This window comes from Stylophora pistillata, chromosome 10, assembly GCF_964205215.1.
Source record: "Stylophora pistillata chromosome 10, jaStyPist1.2, whole genome shotgun sequence".
NCBI classification, from domain to species: Eukaryota; Metazoa; Cnidaria; class Anthozoa; order Scleractinia; family Pocilloporidae; genus Stylophora; species Stylophora pistillata.
In genome coordinates this window covers 5997048-6020225 of record NC_142528.1, presented here as the reverse complement: position 1 = coordinate 6020225, position 23178 = coordinate 5997048, and the positions used below count along the sequence as shown (strand labels likewise).

The window sequence follows — 23178 nt, the reverse complement described above, 5'->3', positions numbered from 1 at the left end:
TAACAACCCAAAGTCAATAAATCCCTTGATTAAAATTAAAACAATACAACCTACATTGTTTGGTGACTGAAAAATTCAAGCTTTTTTTTCTGCGGATATTGTTTTCAACGTAACTTGGAAGCGTTTCTTAACAGTTTTGAACGCTATTTATTTTTCTGCTATTCGCTTTTAGTCTACAATAAAAGTAATGAAGTCCACCTCTTTCAAAGTCTCGGTAGTAGGCTGAGAAAGGCAGCTGCTACAGAGGAACAGAAAAGGAAATACCGTTAAATATTTATGGCGTCTTAACCAATCAAATTGCTGCAAATTGACGTAGATGGAATGTTTTAACACGTTTAATGGACTGGAGAAAAGAGGAACAGAAATAGAAGTCGTAAATTCGAGCTTGTCTTGTCGAAATTTGCAACTTAACAGCTTAAGATTTAGAAAGTTATTCAACGAGACTGCCTTATCCTCATAATGAGGAAGTGAAGGAAGATGAATTTTGCATCTTTCAGTTTGTACTGCATCGTTTTCGTTAGTACGGTAAGTTTTGGTAATATCAGTTTGGCAGTTGCCGTGCGACTTTGTTGACGATGGAAGTCATTATTATGTAGAGGAACTGATCGAAAAAATCCTCTCTATAATCTATTGTGTTTGCAGTTTGTCAGATTTTCCTTCGCTTTTGGTAACTCGCTGGATCATTCTTCAGGTAGGTTTAACTCTTACACCTTAAAAAAATAATAAACAATAACCTGAAGAAGTTTTCAGTCCTTTTTTCTCTCTGAACAAATTGGTATTTTGTTGCCGGGACTCAGTTGGTGGTGTTGCAAAGCCGACCTAAATGCGATTCCTCGGACATTGTTCTAAAATAAGTCTAAGATTCTTAACACCTTTTTCTTGACTCTTCAATTTTATTTTAACGAACAGAAAATCTAGATTTTTAAATTTACTTACAACTGCAATGCCGCAACATCAAACAGCAACTCGTGAGAACAAATTACGCAATAGTAGTTGAACTTTACAGCCCAAAACTGTGTTTTTGATACGTGCAAAACAGCCCCGAATCAGTAGCCTCACAACGTTTACTTTAGATAAGAAATAATTTTAAAAAGTGTCAGTCACACGGACATTAGCATTAAATTTATTGAATCGTTGTTAAATGAAAGCTAAATAAACGGACTTCTTGGGTCCCGATGGCTTTGCGACTTTATTATTTTAAACTATCGGACAATAAAATCATATTGTATATTCGGTAACGAAGAAAATTAATTGGTGCGTAACAATTTTTGGGTGATATTTATCCGACGCATGGAAAACAACGCCGATTGAACATTAACTGAACAAGGTGCCGAAAATACGTTTTTTTTCTTTGCTTCTTAGCTTTGGAGTACAGGGTATCATTTATAAAACGAGATCATGCCATCTGTTTACGTCCTTTGGTCAACAAATCCATAGATTATGCGCCTTTTAACTTTCGTATTTTGCAGTGCAGTTAACCAACGCGTTTATTCCAACGCTTGCAGCTTTCCTTGCTACAAACAAAGTATTATCAAAACGAACCGTCTCACCAAAAATCTAACTGTTTGGTTTTACTCGTCATAGCAACTCCCTAATTTCGAATTATTTTATGCTCATAAGAAAATCTCACCCAAATTTTGCTGTAATACAATGAACTAAACGAAAATAAAGGAAATTAAAGAAGAAACAGCCCTTTGCCGAGATAATATCGCCAAAATCTAGCTGATTTCGGCACTTTTTCCGCTTGCAGTCAGCGCAGGCGTTCCTCCTATTCAACGTTAGCTGTGCTGTCTCATATCGCTTGGCTAAGGTGCCGTGTTTTGGCTTGTTAATCAATATTCTTGGCCTTGTTGTAGACTCTTTCGATGAAAAGAGTGTCGCAAATATTCAGAATTAGTCTTCTATGGATTTTAATATGATACTCTGAACTACACGACGTAATATTAGCGTGCAAGCTTTGGGAAACATTCGGATCAGAACTTTGATGCATAGATTTTTTGAGGCGCTGCAGAACAGATTGTTGTTATTCACTTTTTAAGCTAAAAAATGTTTTAAAAAAATTTTTTATGCAGTGTTCCTTGTTTTTGGGAAGATTCTCTGACCTAATTAAACCTTATAACATGAAAGACCATTTAACATGCGAAGGAACAAGTGAAATGATATTTAACAGGTGGTCGTATTCACATATCACAGATTAGGACGGTTAACGTTTCCCTGAGGATGGAACAACAACTTGGAATTTAACCAAAAACTCTTAAAAATAACCTTTTACGTCAAATTTAAGGTCCAAAAACTAATTCCTTTTTGAAAATATAAACCATTAATCAGCATTTTTACCCTCACAGCTGTTGTAATCTAGATTCAGCGTTGGTGTGCAGTGTCACGGTTTTATGGCGCAGATAACCAGACTAAAGAGAAGTGTTATATAAGTGTTTCAAATATATTCCTGAGCATATTTCATTTCAAAGAGGTATAAGGATAAAGTTCTTGTCGATGCTGAAAGACTGGATTAAAATCAAACAACGATACACTCATATATATGACAAGAAGACTAATTAACGGGACAATGTTAGTTACTGAAATGGAAACCTTCAAAATAGACGCTAGCTAGCGCTATTAGAAACGAAACAAAGTTCTCACTGAAAGCTTACTTTTTCTTACTTCGGCTAAGTTCTTTTCGATCTCAGGCTGTCGAAGAATGTTCTAATTTTTTCCATCTTTTTCTGAAAAAAATTATGCGAAAACATGTAAATAATCGTAATAATTGCTCATATCTCGAAGGAACGGTGCCAAAGGAGCCGGTGTTCAATGTTTTCTGGTTTTATGATCTATTTCAGTTTATTGAAGCAATTCCTGTCTTTTAGTTGTAATAACATTACCCATTCATGTAAGACACTCATGTAACGTCCCTGTTTCAGGATGAACTGGATGCAAAAGTCGACGTAATTTAAATAATTTCATAATCTATGAAATTTTGCCAAGCGTTTTTGTTTTTTTTACTGAAACTTCTAATTTCTACAAAATAGTCGGCTCCACTCAAAGTTGCTTGGATATTAATGCAATTTACAGCGGTTTCCAGCTGTTTTCTTGTTTTGATGAAAATCAACTTTGAGTTAACACTCTTTAACGTATATTTGAGGAACAAAAGTTGTTTTGGAAACGTGAGGCCGGTGATCTCACTAAGATAAAGAACGCATGAATGGGGCGATTTTATGACGAAGATGCGAATTTTCAAAACGACAATAACTTGATCTAACAATAATTATTTTTGATGATAATGCAGACAAAGAAAAACAAATGCAGACAAAGAAACACCAACTGCAAAATGAAAAGGTAGCTCCTTATGGTTCAAATTGCACAAAGCTGGCTTGAAAGATTGATATTCGGGTTGAGTGAAATTAATTCGGGTTCACGGCACAAGACAACTTTGAAGACTGCGATACATCATGTCACTTTCAATTACAGCTTTCTCGGCTACGTGAATATATATATATAAAAAAAAATTGTTGCTAGAGCAAAGGCATCAGTGTTTCGAGAAACTTCAGTCTCTCTTAGAATATTTTCCGCTTACAAAAAACCATTTTTTTTTTTAATTCATCCAGCTAGAAGAGCGTTTCCGAAAAGGTTCCTGAGATTCAGCGAACTATTTTAGGTTGGTGGTGCGAACGGCAGGCGTAATTTTAGAATAAAACCGTGACTTGTCGTTTTCAGTTCCGGCGCAGTTAGGACCAATACAACACAAATGGGTTCAAGTACAAAAATTACGTGCCTAATGTCACTTAAGTGTGAGCCTCACAGAATATATTTTTGCTACGTGGGAGTTGAGGCTCGAATTATAGTCCGGGAAGTAGGGGGATAGTAGGGGATGGGGGTGAAGGCTGCTTTCCCTACCCTCCAGGAGGTAAAATTTGTGGACCCTTATGCTTGATTTTAAAATTTGAAATGACAGTCGCTAAATTTCTCACGATGCCTTTTCAAGGAAATCAAGATGATCGACCTTAAAAATGACAGAGAGCTATTGCCGTATTTGTTACGCAAATGGATTCAATTTTCATGTAATTTATTTGTAAACATTCAGAAATTTGGTGTTCCTACTTGTTACACCTCAGAGGTGTAATGCATTCACGCCCACGCCCGTTCAACAAGCCCCTCGTACCTTACAGAAATGTTATCCATTCACTTACACTGAAACGGTAAATAAATTCTCCCCTCCAGGATTTCAGCATATATTTATCAATCGGTTACTCTCGTATTTTCTTTCTATAGATGTGGTCAGCTTTCTCAATGTCACCGTGAAATCTGTTGGAACAAATGATGGAGGCGAGAAGCTGGCTTATATTTGGGTCAACAACAAAAACTATGCACCACAAACCAAAGGATATAATGTCGCTGTCTTTGATGTCCTATCAGGTAGTAATTCTTAGCTATGTTCCAAAGTGAAAATATCGCAATACAAAAAAAAAATCTTTGAAACTTCTTTTTCTCCAGTTTCGTCAATCGTGGTTCATCCACAGTTTAGGACACGATTTATTGCTTTTGTTTGTGATAGGTTCCTTTTCGAGAAATAAAGTGGTCAGGAATATTAGCCTCTCTTCCAACATGAGGCTTCGTAACTCAGTTGATGGTAGCCCAAAACTAGCTACTAAGAGGGTTATCTAGCTATATTCCAGGGGCTATATTCCAGGGGCTATATTCCAGGGGCTATATTCCAGGGGCTATATTCCAGGGGCTCCGTTTCAATATGTTTTTTCCTTTCTTCCATACAGGTCGTTTCCTCACATCGTCTGCATTCGACTGCGCAGCGAAGCAAGACGAGTGTGACAGGCTGGGTGAGTTCCTGAGGCGCTTACCTCAGGATGTTGTGGTGCTGATGGCAATACAGCTCTCTGCCGTGGCTAACACCACGCTTCCAGTGAGTGACATGATCGACGTTGGTGCACAGAACGCTGGCAGCGTTCAAGCGCACAATTCTCACGCAGTTATTGGATACAAAGGAAAAAAAAATGTGTCTTGGACAAATGCAGCTACGAATGGGGATAGCGCAGGGCCGACTGAAATATCATCAAGCATTCCAATAAACTGTTCCTATTTATCGGAAGGTAAATGAGTATTTAACGTGTAAAAAAGGTGTAATTTTTCGCATATTCAGTTGAGTTGAGGCGCGCGCGAGGGAACTGACAAGACCGAGAAGTCACGCGCGCGGAAAGGGGTGCAAGATGAACGACAGCTGTGCACACTCCATTGTTTTATGTTGTTCCGATGTTTAAACATCATCGTTATCATTATGATTCTTTACTTACTTACACTGGCATCATGTTTCCTTTGGTTGACACTAATACCATTCAGAAAACCTTCATTTCAGTTTTAAAAGGTGCTTAAAATGAATGGAAAACAAAAGAAATCTGTAGACGAAATGTAAACTTGGATGGAAAAGAAAAAGGGAGACGCTTTACTGTCGATTTTTTTGGCGGTCAAATTGAAGTCCTTGGCAAGAACGTTCCATAAACTTCTGGAATATTTTTGGTTGTTTTGCTTAATTGCTAAAAATGTTTCGCCTTTTATCGCCTTTGTAGCGATGCTAGGTTCCTTCCTTCGAGCTTAAGAAATCGGTTTGGGTGGGACGAAGCGTCTTACAAAATTACTGTCCCCTGGAGGAGATGTTGGGCAATTGCTGAAATCCCCTTGACAGTTTGTCTAGTTTCTCAGTTTGTCTGTTGGTACTCATATGAACCCCTTGGTTACGAGAGGCATTATTAGGATAACCAAGCGTAGTTCAGTGCTCTAACTATTGACTCTTTACATCGCCACCATCAGAATGCATATTTCCGTGACTTTAATGTGCGAATAGGGTGACATTGTAAGGAGAAATTAGATGCTAGTCACTTTTAGGGGTCAAAGAGTTGAGGAACATGAGGGGAGGGGGTAAGGAGAAATTAGATGCTAGTCACTCTTAGGGGGCAAAGAGTTGAGGAACATGGGGGGAGGGGGTAAGGAGAAATTAGATGCTAGTCACCCTTAGGGGCAAAGAGTTGAGGAACAGGGGGGGAGGGGGTAAGGAGAAATTAGATGCTAGTCACTCTTAGGGGGCAAAGAGTTGAGGAACATGGGGGGAGGGGGTAAGGAGAAATTAGATGCTAGTCACTCTTAGGGGGCAAAGAGTTGAGGAACATGGGGGGAGGGGGTAAGGAGAAATTAGATGCTAGTCACTCTTAGGGGTCAAAGGGTTGAGGAACATGGGGGAGGGGGTAAGGAGAAATTAGATGCTAGTCACTTTTAGGGGTCAAAGAGTTGAGGAACATGGGGGGAGGGGGTAAGGAGAAATTAGATGCTAGTCACTCTTAGGGGGCAAAGAGTTGAGGAACATGGGGGGAGGGGTAAGGAGAAATTAGATGCTAGTCACTCTTTGGGGGCAAAGTGCTAAGACATCTTTCTTACCAATAGCCTTGTCTTCGTTATAAAGGAATTAACTATCGATCTTATTTCCTTTTATTTCAAGATTCTACAACCTGCACAACCTTCAACGTGGCGTCAAAGAATTATGGAGGAGGCTGTTTAAATCAGTCCTCGAGCAGCGGGAACTCGAAAGGTTGCGAAAACGTTCTCGATGGGGATACAACTGTCGGCTGGGAATCAGGATCAAATGAGGCCATCAATTCGTTCATACAAATCGGCTTTCACACAACCTTCATCATTAATAAGCTACGGATTATGCCGAAAACTAGCTCTGGACAACAAATCCAAGAGATGTGGTTGGAGTTTAGTGACTGTTCACTGGAAACGGTGCGTATTCATTGGTTTCCTTCCATTAATTGGGGTTAAATTTGTGAAATTATTTTAATTTCTTCCCCATTTAGGGAGTGATGGGCGATTGGGCCTGACAAAAATAATAGTTTCGTTAACATTTACAAAAGTGCATGCCTAAGAAGACAAAGAGGGCAGGATGTTGGGGTGGGAGGCAAAGTGGAGGATAGAGTGAGGGGGTACAGTGAGGTTAGAGTTGAGGGAGAAGATTGGGGGTGGAGTGGGGTGTGGGTGGGGTGTAAGGAGTGTAGGGTGGGGAATAGAGTGGGGGGTTGAGCCAGGGGTAGAGTGGGGAGTGTTAAGTGAAGGTGGAAGCGGGTAAAGTGAGAATTTTAGATTGCTACTACAGAGGGCTTAATGTCGTAATTCCATGAAACGCTGACTAAGCGCAAGATGAAGCACACTTGAAATCAAGTAATAACGTTTAAAGTACTAAATGAAAGTGTCATCATACCAGCAGTCATGATATAGCTTGTTCCCGTTTTACTTTACAGATTACACTGGCGGGTAACACGTCGGATTTCGAGGAGTTTAACTTCTTGGCTCGTAGAACAAGCTGGGTTAAATTTACAATTAAAAAGGTGCTTGGAAGCAGCGGCGGGGTTGGTATAGAAGAGATTGAGCTTTACAACGACATGTGTAAACAAAGTAAGTTATAGGAAAAAACTATAAAATTATTTAATCGTGGAATAAAAAGGTAAAAACTTTGGTCCAGAATAATAAATAAGTTCAGTTGAATTATTTCATGGAACAGAGGATCTTGTTGATCCTCTTACGTTGAATTACGGGACTGGATTGATGAAAAACGCGAAAGAAAAAAATCATGGGGCTCGGACAGAGACTTTGTGAGTAATTCAGCGAATAACTTTTACCGTTTCCACTTTGACTTCATCTAACTATTCTCATCGCAAAAGATGTTAAAGTAAACGAAAATTGATCTTTCTTTTTTCAGAAACCATATGTGACCATACCCAGCTTTCAAGCGGTGGTCAGTCTGAGCGCTATCGTTTACATCGAACCCAGTTTCCTCTCATGATCGATGCTAAGGACGACGTCTCAGTGCTTCTAACGAGTGACTCACGTAAACAAAGCTCTGGGTATAGAATTTTGATTGATTCAAATGGGAAAGTGGTCTTGAAAAGACAAGGTAACCAGGGTGAAACTCTGATGGAATTCAACGCCACTGCATCTTTGCTGAAAGAAAATGAGATGCGTTTGTTTTGGATTGATGCAGGGAAGGACAGATTGATATTCGGCTCTGGAGAAAAGGTACTTCAACCCTTTTTATAAGGTTATTCTTAGGGCTTCTTACTTTCATTTACGTTTGAAAGATTTTATGTACAATCAAAGCGTCAGGCTAGGTTTATCTTAACAGCTCGAAATTCTGCTTGTGTCGCATTTGTATCAAGTCAAACTGGCAAGCGCCAGAAAGTATTGAAATCTGTTGAAGTAGCAACACATTTTCAAAGGAAATGAAAGTGACTGAGATGAATACCTTTTTCTAATTATTTTATTATTTAATTATTTTATTATTTATCTAAGGATTTGTACATAAACAGTACCAGAGCAAAAACAATAGGATATAAGCCCCCTACTAGGTTTAAGCTCCAACCCAACACTCTCCTAAAATATTTAACAATTATACCACGAGCGCGCGTTGGATATGAGATGATAGATAGCCAACGAGGCGCGTAGCGCCGAGTTGGCTATAATCATCTCGTATCCAACAAGCACGAGTGAAATAATTATTTAATTAAAAAAAAATGCCCCCAAGATATTAGACAAATCTTCTCGTCTTTATTTTGTAAGAAGAAACCGGATGTTATAATGTACAGATATTAGATTATGGCCTATTGGCTCATAGACGATGATGGCTAAGCCAATAAAAGTCTTGAATTGCATTATCGAATGATCCAGTTTTTAATAATAACTATTAGTATAATTTCAGAGCTGAGCAAAGAGTTTCCAGCAATCTAATTGGTCGAGCGGTTCCTTATATGACGCTATATAAACCGCTCCACGCGGTTTATATAAAATGTTAAAGTAAAATGTTATAAATGTTACTAAAATATTATGATTTTAGAAATTTCTCTGTTGTTCATCTCTGAATTTATACTATAATAATTATTCACCTCGCCTTCGGCGAATAATTGTTAAATAGACTACATAGGCTGCTTAACAAGTGCGCGCAACAAGGGTGTCATTTGTACCCGGCGACATTTAGGACAAATTATTAGAGCTACGAAAGCTGTTGCCATCAAAAAAACGTTGAGAAGTCTCTTGAAATAAAACGACTTAAGTTTACGCTTAAAAGAGTCGATAGACTCAGCCTGCCTAACGTCATTAGGTATATTGTTCCACAAATTTGTTATCCTATCAAAATAGAAATCCCGAAATGTTGATGTACGATTTTGATTAATCTTTAAGTTCAGCCCTGAGCACGCTTGACGCGTCTGACTCGTAACAAGGGAAAAACAGCAATTAAATGAACGAGCTAGATAAATATGACCATGAAGACATTTAAAAAAGAACTAAGTCGAGATATTCAAGCCAGTAATCAAACTTCAGTTTGATTAAGCGATCCTGTGCATTTTCATACTTCTCCACTCAAAATTTTAAATTTCTGTTAATTTTGGTGTCATATCTGCAAGCTCTACTGATTTAATCTAAAACACATCTAACTGCGATCTGAAAAACGTTATGTTTATCAATGCATTATTGTACAATGATGATGTAATTGCTAAGTGCAAACAAGGAAAAAACCTGCTTGAAAACCAAATTGCTCTCAAGTTACTTTTTCTAACCACTTGATAGCGAATCAGTAAGCCGTTTGAAAAACGCAACGAAGGAGATTAATTCGGGGCAGGTGAAAAACAGTTGGATGTACGAATTGAACCGGGAACCTCCGGATTTCAAATTTCGTAACCGTCCTCTGGTTTTTGTTTAAGATCAGATTTTTAATTCCTATCTTTCTTCTTGTTTGCCTTTGTAGGTTTATCTGTTTTGGAGAGAGGCACAGCCAGTTAAAATCAAATACGCTTTCTTCTCCGCGACAAGTTCATCAGCCAAGTTTCAAGTTTGTGCACGTGTCGGTAAGTAAATAGATACCCTTTGACCCCCGGGACTGATTAGCATGTAACTTCTCCCTATAATATCCATACATTATCCAGAAAACAGGTAACGAGAATACTCAGACCTAACAGGTAGAATTTTGTTATCTTGATCTCGCGCCAAATTCTCGTTGCTAATTTCCAAGAAAATGTGTAGCAGCTAGAGAGGAAAATTAACAATCAGACATTGGAAGTCAAGGAAATAGGCTTCCATATAAGTCAAGATTTCCCCTAGTTTCCAATGGTGATTTTGGTGTCTTTACTAGCCACTAATATAGTCATGACTTCTACACTTCCATCTCTCACATTTTCAGATCATTGTTACAAAGATGCTTCTCACTACTGGCCAATTGACAAGTCCACAATCTATCAACAAGATATAAATGGTGGTGGATCTCTGACGGGAAAGATACACGGTTCGTGGTCCTTACAAGCCGGACCTTCTAATCAAGGCTTCGCACCACTTTCCCTCTCTCTCACTGGCTCAAACTGGGTAGATTTCGACTTTAAAGAAAGTGGTAAAGAAAGCTGTGTTAACAGTCCTTCGCAGTGTCTGAATGGGATTTCTGTAAGCTTTAAAGCAAGTATCTCGGGAAATGGTACCGGTTACATCTTATCATCCGGTGGGCAAAGCTCAAATGGTTTTTCCATCTACTATGTGGACTCTGCCATGCATTTTAATCTCCGTGATGGACAGAAGATCTGGAAGGTTCAGGGATCTTTTGAGAAAAACAAATGGCAAACATTTGCAATGAGTTGGAGCCAGCAGAATGGTTTGACCGCTATGGTGTACAAAGATTCCGTCAGTGTCTTGCGTGACCCAATTGGAAAGATCGTCACGCCGTCATCAAACCATCACGCGTTACTCACGATCGGTCGCACGGGTGACAAAGGTGACGCCTATGCCAAGGCATTGATAAGAGACGTTGCGGTGTGGAAAGAGGAAATCATAGAAAAGAAAATGTCGAGTCTACACGTTTGTAACGGTGAGAATGAAAAATACCCCATGCGATACCAATCGATTTACAGCTTGTTTGACGTCCTCGCGTGTTGAAGTCACCAAAAGTTGCCCTATGAAATAAACGACAAGAGGGATTATGAAATTTCAATTCAAAGGGCGAAGGACCAAAGGAGGAATGATACGTAAACAATGAGTTCACATTGTGGGTCACCGAGAAGGCGAAATATTTAGCCTTATTTCACTCTTAACGATATTTGAAAGCTGCCCCCTTGGTAGTGCTCATTCTCGTGCGCGCGTGCGTGCCCGAAAGCGGGTGAATAAATGCACAAGTACGTCGCGCAAAATATTTATTTGAGTCCAAGGATAGTAGTAATTCCCTGCGGAGAGATCATATGCGTGTTTAGGATTAAATAGGTTTGTAAACGTCCTTCAAATTTCACTTTTCAATGTTACTTTAAATTTTGATGCTGATTTCCATTACAGATCGCGCTGGCTGCGCCTCTGACTGGTCGTATTTTGACGGCTCCTGTTACCAGGTATTGTCGGGGAACCTTACATTCCAGCTAGCGCGAAATTCGTGTCTTTCCAAAGGAGCGGATTTGGTGAAGATTTCTTCCGAAGAAGAAAACACGTTCGTTAAAAACGAAACTAGAGGCGAAGCGTGGATCGGACTCGAACAAACAGATAGTACCTTCTATTGGAAAGACGGCTCGGGATTGTCCTTCAACAAGTGGAAAAATGGGTCTTCGGGAAGCTGTGTTGTGATGGAAGTAGAAGGAACTTGGCGAAAGTCTTCTTGTTCTCTTACCCCAGGAAAGTACATCTGTGAACAAGGTAGGTGCTCAAAGGGGGAAAATGTATTCATGTACACCAGTTTCCTCCGAACTTTTTAAGGTGATTTCCAAACGTCAAACAAACGTGATGATTTCTATCACTGATAATAACAGGATGGCGTATTAAGGCTTCAAAGTAATGAAACGGATATTAAAAAAGGTTAGGAAAGATTCTGTGAGCACAACTGCATGTTTCAGGGCTTATAAATTTGTTTGGTATTGAGTGATTTGAGAAGATAGAATACGTACTACTTACATGGTGTGTTTTAGTAGTTAACAGTCACTACTTATTTAATAAACGTTTATGCTATCACCTCATAACAGTCGTCCGTCATCATCTGGGATGCTACAAGGAGGACAATGCGGTGTCGCCGAGTTTTATTTTCAATCCTGGTGGTTATAAACCTAATAGCATGACACCTGGCCTCTGTATGCACTCGTGCGGCGCTTTGTACTTTACGTACGCTGCCCTGAAGAGTGGAAATTTGTGCCTTTGTGGCAACTCTACCACCACAATAACAGAACTTTCTCCAGACATGTGCCTTTCGTCCTGCCTCGGTGCTGGAAATCTCAAGTGTGGTGGGGAAACCCACATATCTGTGTACAAGACGGTCCAAGTGCAGCCTCACAGCTTGACGTTAACATTGGATCTCCCGATTACGACGCTTACAGGTTTCAACCTGACAATGACACCGTCGCTACCAGCGGATCAAATCGTTGAGTACTATGTTATCAATGTAGGAGATGGAACAGAGTACTACACCACAGATTCTGTGGCCACGCTGGCACTGATTGAGTCAGGAAACTACACCATCCAAGGAAAAGCGATAGCTAAGCACAGCGATACCGGACATCGCACAGTGATTGAGTCCTCCACTACTGTTTCTGCAACCTCAAACGTTTCAGGAGTAGAATTTTTTTGTCCATCTGTGGGTTCAGTAAACACGACGTTTAGCTGTTCCTTGAAATTTAAACAGGGTGCCAACGTAGAAACCACGATACAGTTTGAGGATGGAGTTGACCGGAATACAGTAGTTCCTGGTAAGAATCGATAAGTCACTTAGAGTTAATTGAAAATTGTATCTTTATGATCGATAAAGTCAATTACAGCACCCACTCTTCCGCCAGGCCATGCATCCGTGCGTCCGCAAGTGTTTCACTTCGTCTGTCAGCCCTTTGTTCGGTATGCATCTCAAATCGTAGTTGGCCGATAAGTTGACTTTCACGGCCAGACAATCGGTCAGTCAGTCCATCCCTCTTTCCTCCTTCCTTCCTCCGGCTCTAAGTGTCTCAGTCCATGTTTTAGTTAGTCAGTCAGTCATTAACATTAGAAACACTTTGTCCCTCCGTTTTTTTGTTTTTTTTCACATGTAGATGCGGAAATCCTTAAACTAGGCATCTTAGAGTCAGACCCAGAATCCCAAGTTACTTCCAACGGTTTATACCTGTTGGCTGGAATGGACGTTACAAACAAAGGTGAAGTTGTGGGCTTAGAAATGGACGTCGAACAAGGAGGCTTTCTTGACTTAAAGGTACTTAAACATCAAGGGTAAAAGAGTTTAAAATGTAAAACGTAAGTTTTTTTCTCTCTCAGAACAGGGAATCACCTCCTTTTTTTCTGTTGCGAGAAGAACATGCAACAGATTGGAGATAAAGCAGTGTCGTGCTCTTGAACATTAGGTTACGAGGAGACTGCCGTGTCTTCCGAAAACTCACCATGAGGAAGCTATTTTGAATCTCTCGCGAAGAAGATTTAAGATTCCCTTACAGTAATCAGCATGCTCCATTGTTTTCTACTAGTTATAATTTGTAGTGCTATCCAAATTTTTCATAGATTTATCGACCAACATGTGAAGACCAAAAACAACTTTATTGTCAAGCGAAAAGAATTTGTGTCACCAGCACGGTGAACTCAACCTCGTGCCCAGTGGGTAAGACTGATACTTGTAATGGTGAAAACGTATTCAGCTTTAAACAGAGACAGTGCGCCAACGAGTCATGTAGTGAAAACAACACTATGGATGGAGCTAGTGTCAACTTCGACTACAAGCACGTCTCAAGTTACATGGTATACTTAACAAGCGGACACAAACTCTTCCTTATCGAGAGTACAAATCAGCGACTTCAAGTTGAAGAAGGTGACGTCATTGGGGTACGTTTCCCCTCCACGGGGCCAGCAGCTGCATTGAAAACTAGCCCGAAAAGTTTCTCCTTCTTGTATAACATTTCAAATATCAATGGTACCACGACACTGCGAAGTAATCGCCTTCCTTTAACAGGTGACAGTCCGACTCAACTACATTATGCTCCTGCGATAGCCATTCTGTACTCTGCTGTGTCTGAGACTAAATTTGAACACCAATACCAGATGGCTGGACACGAGACTGTTTCATTTTCAGTGGGAAACTCTCGCGGAACAGAGAGCTTTACAAGAGTAGTTGCTCTTCAAGTGGCCATAAGAGACTTCCAATTAAAACTACCTGTTGCTTTCCCTTATGGAGAAACTTTTAATGTAACAGCGGAAATAGTTCACGGTACTAATGTAACCTACTTCTGGGAGTTCGGCGATGGTGAAAATGCCACAACATCAAGTCCGTGGGTAACGCACGTTTACAAAAAAACCGGATCAGTGACTCTTAATGTCATGGCAATTAATAAAGTAAGCTTGATGTCCATTTGGTGCACAACTGTCGTTCAAGAGAGAATTGCTGGCTTGGAATTTGGGGAAACTGCATTGCTTCCAATTGAAAACGGAACTACTGCCAATATTAGTTGGCTGTTGCGTAACGGGTCGCACGTAGACTTTAATATCACTATCACATCCACAGGTGACAACCGTGCAACAAATCTCACCAACCCCAAAGTACCTGGGGCAATTTTCTTCGCCATTTATAAAACAAATTTGACGATTCCTGGCTTGTATTTGGTGTCAATCACCGCCACTAACAAAGTAAACAATCTGACAATCAGCGGAAACTTAAGCGTGCAACGTGCTGTTCACGGAGTACAGATGACGCACCCCGGCATTTTGAGAACCAATCAGACGTTTAATTTTACCATTTTGCCCCACCAAGGTGAAGAATTGGCCCGTTATACCCTACTTGCGATGGACGGAACCACCATAAACACCTCAGATAAAGTCATTCCACATGTGTATAGAAAGGCAGGAAGATACAAAGTTTCCTTGATCGCTTCCAATGATATCAGCTCGGTCGTGGTGCGCTGTGCAGAGCTTATCGTTCAAGATGTCATCGAAGGCCTGGAATTTAGGAGCTTCAGACACGAGGTGGGCGTAATGGAAGAAGCACGTGTGCACTGGAAGTTGAATCAAGGAAGTGAAATCTCCATTTTGGTCGACTACGGTGATGGCGAGTCAAAGCCTTTTGAAAAGAACATCTCAGTTGGAGACATCTTCGTCGCCATTAGCCTTCACAATTACTCTGCCCCAGGAGAATATCTCGTCAATATCACGGTTAGCAATCTTGTGGATAGCCAGTGGATAAACGCCACAGTTTATGTTGAGACGCCTGTAACACACTTAGTGCTTGCAATAAAACGAGGCTCTTTACAAATTTCTGAGGGTGGCCCATGCCAGGATTTGTACATTGCAGTAAATGACTCAGTCACGGCAACCGCTGACATAGTCAACGGCACCAACGTGAACGTTGTGTTTGACTTTGGAGACGGAACGTCGAAAACCATGTATCATCAACGGGAATTCCCAATAAATGGAACGGTTGCCAATCACACTTACGCTATTGAAGGAGCATATACAATCACTGTGAAGCTATCCAACAGAAATCAGGAGAATCCTACAAACGCGTGTAGAATTATCGTCCAATATCCAATTGACGTAGTGCTGCTTACGTCCAATTCACCTCAGCCCTCCAATCCAGGGAAAGTACATTTCTTTTTCCACTTCCCTGGCTACAATGCTTCTGCACCGCTCAAAGTGAAATACGACTTCGGAGATAATGAAACTCAGCCTCTCAAAACCTTACAATCACATGATGTGAATGGTACGGTTTACCAGTATCCTAGGCAAGGCGTGTATACTGCCACGGTGAACGTGTGCAACGAGATAAGTTGTGGTAATGCATCTGTTGAAGTAAGAATTCAAGATAAGATCCACGGCCTCAGGTTTTTTTCTCATTTGACAAAATTCATCGATACATGCTCCGAGAATTTCACGCCTGATGAGGCAACATTTCCCAAAGAATACGACGTCTTTTTTAACTCTTCCATCACAAATGGCACTAATGTAACCTACAGCTGGCGTTTTCTGTCAGACGATGTGGAAATCAGTGGAATAAGCTGTCGTCGAAAATTTAATTCCACGGGCAATCATGAAATTGTACTCATAGCCAAAAACGATGTCAGTAACAAGACGGCGAAACAGAACATCATCGTTCATGAGAGTATACTTGGGGTGAAACTAAGAAATGATGGACCGGCGGAAATGGGTAAACGCATTAATTTTACCCTGAGCATGGAACAAAAAGGAAACGATTCTTGTTTTGATATCGACCTGGAAGACGAAAAACATCATTATTACAAAACTGGTGAGGGCAAAAATTGCCATGGCTCTGCTAAAAATTTTGAAAACTATTCCAGTTTTCACCACATTTATGAAGAAGCAAAACCTTACTGGGTCAGGTTTACAGGCAAAAATCGCGTATCTTGTGTCACCATAGAAAAGGATGAGGAAACAAAAGCCGCCATCGTGAAGGGGGAGTGCGCCTTTCCAAAAATCACTGCTCCGGGAATTGGAGTTAGCAAAAAAAGTGGGACAAAGTTCAATAAGTCAGAGAAAATTGAAATAAAAACAGTAAATACTCTGAAATGTTACAACTTCTCGACCGAGTACTATTGGAATATGACTAAATTACCCGACTCCGCTGGCCAGCAAGAGGGCATTCGTTTCGACAGACCAGACTTAATAATCCCACCAAGGAAATTAGATTACGGCTTATATGAACTTCAATTTAGCATCAACATGTTGGCCGAACCAGGCGTTTACACAACAGAGAAATTCTACATCAACATCACAAAGACGGATCTCGTGGCTCTCATCGAGGGAGGTACAGAAAGGACTGCGGGTAATGAAGATCCCTTGACGTTAAATGCCGAGAAATCACATGATCCTGACACCACGGAGGCGGGGAACACATTAAATGTTGAGAGGTGCAACTGCAAGTTTGCTTGGTTTTGTAAAAGGGAAAATGAGAACGTAGACAAAAGTTATACATTACCTACAAATCTAACAGACTTACCACCAATTCCCACCTCCCCTGAGCAAAACATCACTGCAAACGACTCCACAGTGCCACAGTTAGGGGGCTGTTTCGGATACGGACCTGGGCAACTTAACTTTAGTACAGCGCAAGTTGTGTTGAACACGACGAAAATGACACCCAACACAACCTACATTATAAGATTCGTGATCACCAAAGATAATCGAACCTCGTTCACAGATCAGAAGATAAAAGTCAAACCGGGTAGCCCTCCAACTTTAAGCATCGAGTAAGTATTTAGTGCTTGCTTACCGACTGTCACTAATTACGTCTACATGTGCGCGAAATTGCTTTGCATTTTCTACTTATTACGCTTTGCGACTACTTTAGATACCTTTCGCGCCAGACTATAAAATATGTCCTTGAACGCCAAATTTTAAAATCACTGCGATAACAATGTGCATGAAATATTTTAATTTTAAAAGGTCATCGGCCTGATAGTTTTGTGTATTCTATGGTATACTGCGAAAAAAGGTAAATATCTTACTCTGCGAATGAAAAGACCTTTATTTGGCCATAGAGAAAAGTTTGAGCCAAGAGACTCACAGATATTTTTCGTAAAATTCCGAGCATCACACTCAGAGTCCCGTTTGCCGCGAAATCAAAATGTTAGCAGTGTAGCCCTCTATCGAAGGATTCCCAACCGCACATTCACGAGTTACAATTTATACAATAAGAAAGTTTTCAAAAATTTGTCAACCTTTCATTGAGTTTAAGTTTGTCATTTAATCCACTATGCAGCACACCACTTCTATAAACTTAAAATCAGATCTTCGTTTTTATTGGCCGTTCAAGCTCTGCTAACTTTCGCAGTGAAATCGCTTCAGCCTAAACACAGCCGACTCTAAATTCTGTCTTTATAACACTGAACAAAATTGGTTTGACGAGTTTGTTTTTAATTCATTTTTCAATATTGAATTCAAGATGCAGAGAATGTCACAAGAAAATCAACCCTTCGAGCAAACTAACTTTAAAAGGGATAGGAAAGTCTAAAGGTGGTCAAAAGATTTCCTACCGATGGGAATTGGAGGAAAAAAAAGAAGAGAGCTGGGAAGACGTACCCCTCAAAGGGCACATATCTACGCCTCTAACTTCAAACCTTCTAGTTATCAAACCCGACACATTTAAAGGTAAGGTGACGTCGTCACTGAAGCACATATAAAGTAAAAACACCGTTATATCAAAAATGTGTGATATTGATGATTGAAAATTCCCTTGGGGTTGGTACACAATCTCTCTCCGCTCTGCTGTGACCACCATAGAGGTTTTGCACAGCAGCCATGTTGGATGGCAGGAACAATGAAAATATTTTGCATTATAAATAATTTTTTTTGCCATGGGTAAAATAATTTATCGTTCCTGCCATCCAACATGGCTGCCGTGCAAAACCACTATTGTGTGCGCATCTTACTTTATTTGATGGTGCTCCATTACGCTTCCTTACTGAAAGTTCTCAAGGTGTGATAACCGCGGCTTTCTTTTCATGAATGAGTTTCGTGAGCTCTCATTTCATTTCACTTATTTCCTTAATGAATCAAGAACTATGGCCAATTTCAATAAGGCATGCAACCGTACGAGATAAAACCGTCAGAAAACAGGAATTGGGCAGGAGCACATAATACGATAACGATGGTAGCAGAAGGTATTACTGCAAAAGGTCTTGATGTCACCCCAAATTCTCTTCGCTAGTTTACAGGGAAATTTATCGCAGCTAGAAGAGAGAAAATTACGCTCAGATCTTCGTTCTCAGAGCTAAAACTACAATCACGGTTTTAATACGTACCTAATACTCACAAGGTTTTGACAGAAACTTAAAACCTGTCTTGATGAGGGATGGTAATATCTTTTTGTTTTGTAGGCGGAAACGATTACAAAATCAGACTATATGGCAAAATTCAAGGTGGAGAAGAGGGATCCTCTACGCTTGAACTAACAATCAACGCACCTCCACAGAGAGGAAACTGTAAAGCTTCGCCAACCTCGGGGAAGCCTTTAGAAACCGAGTTTACTCTAAAATGTAAAGGATTTACAGATGATGAGACGCCGTTAAGTTACGAATTCTTTTACTCGACATCTCCCAAAGGACAGAACAAAAGTTTAGGAAGCGGACTTGAAGATTCCCGCGAGAAAGTCATCTTTCCCAATGGTCTTGAAAAATACGATTCCAAATTATATCTTTACGCCAAGGTCACTGACAATCTGGGAGCTTCAACGACGGTCAAATTTAAAAACTATGTGGAAGTAAGTTGAGCTGCAAACTAATTTCTAGGCTTGGACTAAAAATAAGGAGACTGTGAAATGCCTTTCCTTGAAAAGAACGCAGTAGTGTTATACGACTCACTTCACTCTCAAAGACCCTAAACCCCAGGGTACTCTCAGTACAGTGAGTCGAGCCATTGCTAGATCCAAATGTGACACACGTCCTGTAAACTGCTACGATCAGCGATGATAAAATGAGAGGGGTTCTTACTGTTTAATTTTCGTCATTTTGCAGGTGAAAAAAGAAAAAATAAACGTCAAAGAACTTCAGAACAAGGCGAACGAGCAGCTTGAGTCGATGATAAGCAGTGGAAATATAAGGGAGACTGCATCGTTTGTGTTAAGTCTCGCTGAAGTACTGAACGATCAGAGTACTTCATCTGACGATAAATCTGTAAGCACAGAGGACAAGGAAGAAAGCGAAAAGGTAAGTAACCATTACGGCCTTTTCAAGGATTTAGATAGCGTTAGGCGGTAGGAATTAAATATCTAATTTTTCCCAGTTCTTATGTTATTCGATTGTTATGATGATCTAAATTAAGTCGAAGAAGAAAAACAATGATCCCTTATACCTCAGAGGCCTGGGACTGAATAGGACGATGCAATAACGAGATTTATTACACGACTCGGGCAGTCAGAGGGCCAATAACTAAAATCAACCAATCAAAATGCTCTATTGCCGGTCCATATTGTCTCAGTATTGGACCGGGCACTGTCCCGAATGGTCCTGAATGATACCGCACTTGTCTCCCTTTGAACTTCAGTCGTATAATAAATCTCTTATTAACCAAGCTTGCTCGGGACCGTACTGGAAGAATATCGGCCCTCGGTCTTTTTTGTACGGACCTCGCTGCGCTCGGTCCGTACTGTCAAGACCTCAGGCCGATATTTTCCCAGTACGGCTCTCGCGCTTGGTTAATAGGATACATAAATTCATCTTTTAGAGGTGTGTCACGGCTACACTGACATTGACTTAAATTTGACTTAAATTCGCACGTCTTGCGTACCTATTCTTGCTTTAAATTTGTTCAAATTGCGTATCTATGCTATGTCTAGAGGGAGAAGACCTCGTATTCTATTCGGTTTCGGGTCACCATGTTGATGATGTTGAGATGAAATGTTTAACTCAATGAGAAATGCTTTCTTTATTGTGTGTTACAATTGTTTGGTGATCGTTTTAGCCGACCTTGTTCTTTCTCACTCTTAGTTGCTTTTATGCTTAACCTAATTAATGCTGTGGGGCTTTTTACTTGGGAAAGACAACTAAGTTAACATACATGTCACCTAGCTAATGTTTACACGCTTCAGTTTTTAAAACCTAAAAAATCGAACTAGTTTCTGTGGGCACAATTCCAAACTCACATTTTCACGTTTTAAGATTACCCTAAGATGATTGGTTTTTTGTGCAGCACATTCCATTGTAATGACGTGTTCTGTGCTCACTTACCCCATGTAAAGTAAGATATATATTAAATCTATTCAGTGAGAGAGAGAGAGAGAGAGAGAGAGAGAGAGAGAGAGAGAGAGAGAGAGAGAGAGAGAGAGAAAGAGAGAGAAGAATGGTTTATTCAATACCTTAATAGCAGCATGGACTGAATTGCTAAGGTTTACAATGTATAGAAGGGGAAATTTTATAAATATAATCACAAAATTACTTGCATGCTTATGATAAGAATCCTACGACTACGAATACGAATAAAAAATTTTAGAATTAGCGCAGTTGAATTGCTAAAAAAGAACTGCAAATGTGTTAATAAAAGTGTCACGACACCTATTGGTCTTAGATGGCTTTACACGGTACGGTCTAACATTCCTGAGGTCCTGAGTTGGTCTCTCATCGAAAGGAATAAGAGGGTACACAACATCAAGGGGGTTATCTTCAATTTTGTTAAAAAGTTTTTTACATATTTCCGTCCTTCTTTGCTCCAACGTAACGAGGCCTGAACGTGCCAGGGCATCTGTATAATACACTTCGTAACCGAAAATTATCCTAAGAGCACGTTTCTGTATTCGTTCAAAACTTAAGGTTGGATATTTTGGAAGACTAAAAGGAAAAACCTGGCAGCCATAAAGTAAAACAGATTGAATGCAAGCAACGTAGAACTGAAGTAGTTCTTCAGGTGGAACTTTGGCATGCTTTAGTTGCACTAAAAAATATAGGCGTTTGGCAGCTTTCTTTGTCATTTCTCTTACAAGAGTATTCCACTTAAGGTCTTCTTGAATATAAACGCCCAATAACTTAACTACTTGTACTGTATGAATTTCACAACCGGTGATTTCCACAAGTTCATATTTTGTCGGAGAGCGCGCAAAGGTTATCCTAAGCTCATTACATTTACTGGGGTGAAGTTGGAACTTAATATTAGCAGACCATGTAGATACCTCATCGAGGATGGACTGTACATGACTAGACCCTTTAAGTGGGTCACGTCTTACGAGCATGTAGCATAAAACGAGTATAAGTATTACCACTTCTCAACCCTAAACAGGGTGCTGGGAAATCCCAGGCTTTCTCCCCCCTCCTTCGGCAGTCAAGGTGTTTTGACGGTATCATTTTAATTTCGTCCTCAGCTGAGAGAGAAACTTGCTATAGCTGTGGTTGATTCGGCAGAAGTGTCCGATGACACGAGCTTATCAGACGTCGCTCAGTTTGCCAGCACTCTCACGGCAGTAACAAATAAACCCGAACAGAATACAGACAAGGTGGTGGTAAGTTGACAGTTCATCGCTCAGAAAATCCGAGTCCTGTGTTAATGTGGCCATACTGTAACAAGCGTGACGGTTTAACATTTGTTTCTGTTTTTTTTGTTTGTTTGTTTGTTTGTTTTTGTTTTTTGTAATGTTGTTTAATTGAAACCAGGAAAAGGTCTCCAGCCTCTACGATGATGCAAGTAAAGCGATCTTGGCACAAGCTACTGGTGGCGATGGAGCATCTAGCAAAGAGATTGAAGAAGCCTCCACAGCAGTATTTGGTGGAGCGGTAAATATCATTAAATCCGCGGATGTAAAGCAGAAAGATGAGGTAATGATATCATGGCCAGAAAAAGGCCATTTTGTCCACGGAGTATCGAAAGTAATCAGGGAAGGTGTTGTTTTTTTCTTACTTCGTTTGACCATTGATCCAAACCTTTCTCTCTCTCCTAAAGTTCTTTTGAAGTTTAAAAATCGTCATGATAGTATTTCGATAATTCCCTGATTATTTGGTTAAAACGTAAAATATCCTAGATTTCGAAAAGCTGTCCCGTTAAATCTCTTTTGTGATTAAGAACTTCCCTCGTAAATGTGTCTCATGGCTCTGACAGATATGATACACCGCAATTGTTTTTTCTTTCCACTGAGATTTGACAACAACCAGACTGCGATGGAGATCTCTGGCGTAGAACGCTGATGCTCATGCAATTGTAAAAAAAATTAATTAGGTAAAAGCTCACATTTGGGAATAACCTGGATGAGTTAGATTCACCTAAAGGAAACATCTTTGTAGGGATGTCGCCGCACAGGACACTTTTAATTGAAATGTTACCTTGTTTTTGATTATTTGTAGACGTCCACTGAGAAAGGACAGCCCAAAAATAATGCTCAGTTAGAAAAAGTTCTTGGTACTCTGGATACTTTGTCGCAAGCTCTGATAGCATCCAAAGTTCAAGGTGAAGATGCCACAAAAATTGAGACACAATCTTTGTCGATGGGAGTTTCCAAGGAGGATAGTGAAACTTTAGGAGAGGAACCTGTCACGATCAATGACACCCAAGTGAAACTGCCGCAGAATTCGACAGTTTTCGGCAATGGAACTCTTGATCAAGTGGTATGTATCATTTCCGTTACACAATTAAGTGTATCTCAAAATATTCAGCGATGTAGAGGTATACTTCTACCACTTTCACCGAAACTAAGGTTAATAACTGTTTTCGTATTTACCA

The 23178-nt window shown here is 40.1% G+C and overlaps 1 protein-coding gene across 1 annotated transcript in view; it reads left to right on the top strand.

Moving 5' to 3' along the window:
* The first annotated feature begins 365 nt into the window (after positions 1-365).
* Positions 366-23178, top strand: part of LOC111337903 (polycystin-1) — a 34619-nt gene continuing 11806 nt past the window's right edge. The window contains exons 1-19 of the mRNA XM_088735046.1: positions 366-525; positions 643-691; positions 4267-4410; positions 4767-5099; positions 6497-6780; positions 7296-7449; positions 7754-8070; positions 9794-9893; positions 10226-10897; positions 11356-11706; positions 12030-12746; positions 13080-13237; positions 13540-17228; positions 17924-18129; positions 18858-19240; positions 19494-19685; positions 21830-21967; positions 22119-22280; positions 22803-23063. Coding sequence (XP_088591172.1) covers positions 478-525; positions 643-691; positions 4267-4410; positions 4767-5099; positions 6497-6780; positions 7296-7449; positions 7754-8070; positions 9794-9893; positions 10226-10897; positions 11356-11706; positions 12030-12746; positions 13080-13237; positions 13540-17228; positions 17924-18129; positions 18858-19240; positions 19494-19685; positions 21830-21967; positions 22119-22280; positions 22803-23063 — 8358 coding nt within the window. The 5' untranslated portion in view covers positions 366-477. The remainder of the gene's footprint in view (positions 526-642; positions 692-4266; positions 4411-4766; positions 5100-6496; positions 6781-7295; positions 7450-7753; positions 8071-9793; positions 9894-10225; positions 10898-11355; positions 11707-12029; positions 12747-13079; positions 13238-13539; positions 17229-17923; positions 18130-18857; positions 19241-19493; positions 19686-21829; positions 21968-22118; positions 22281-22802; positions 23064-23178) is intronic.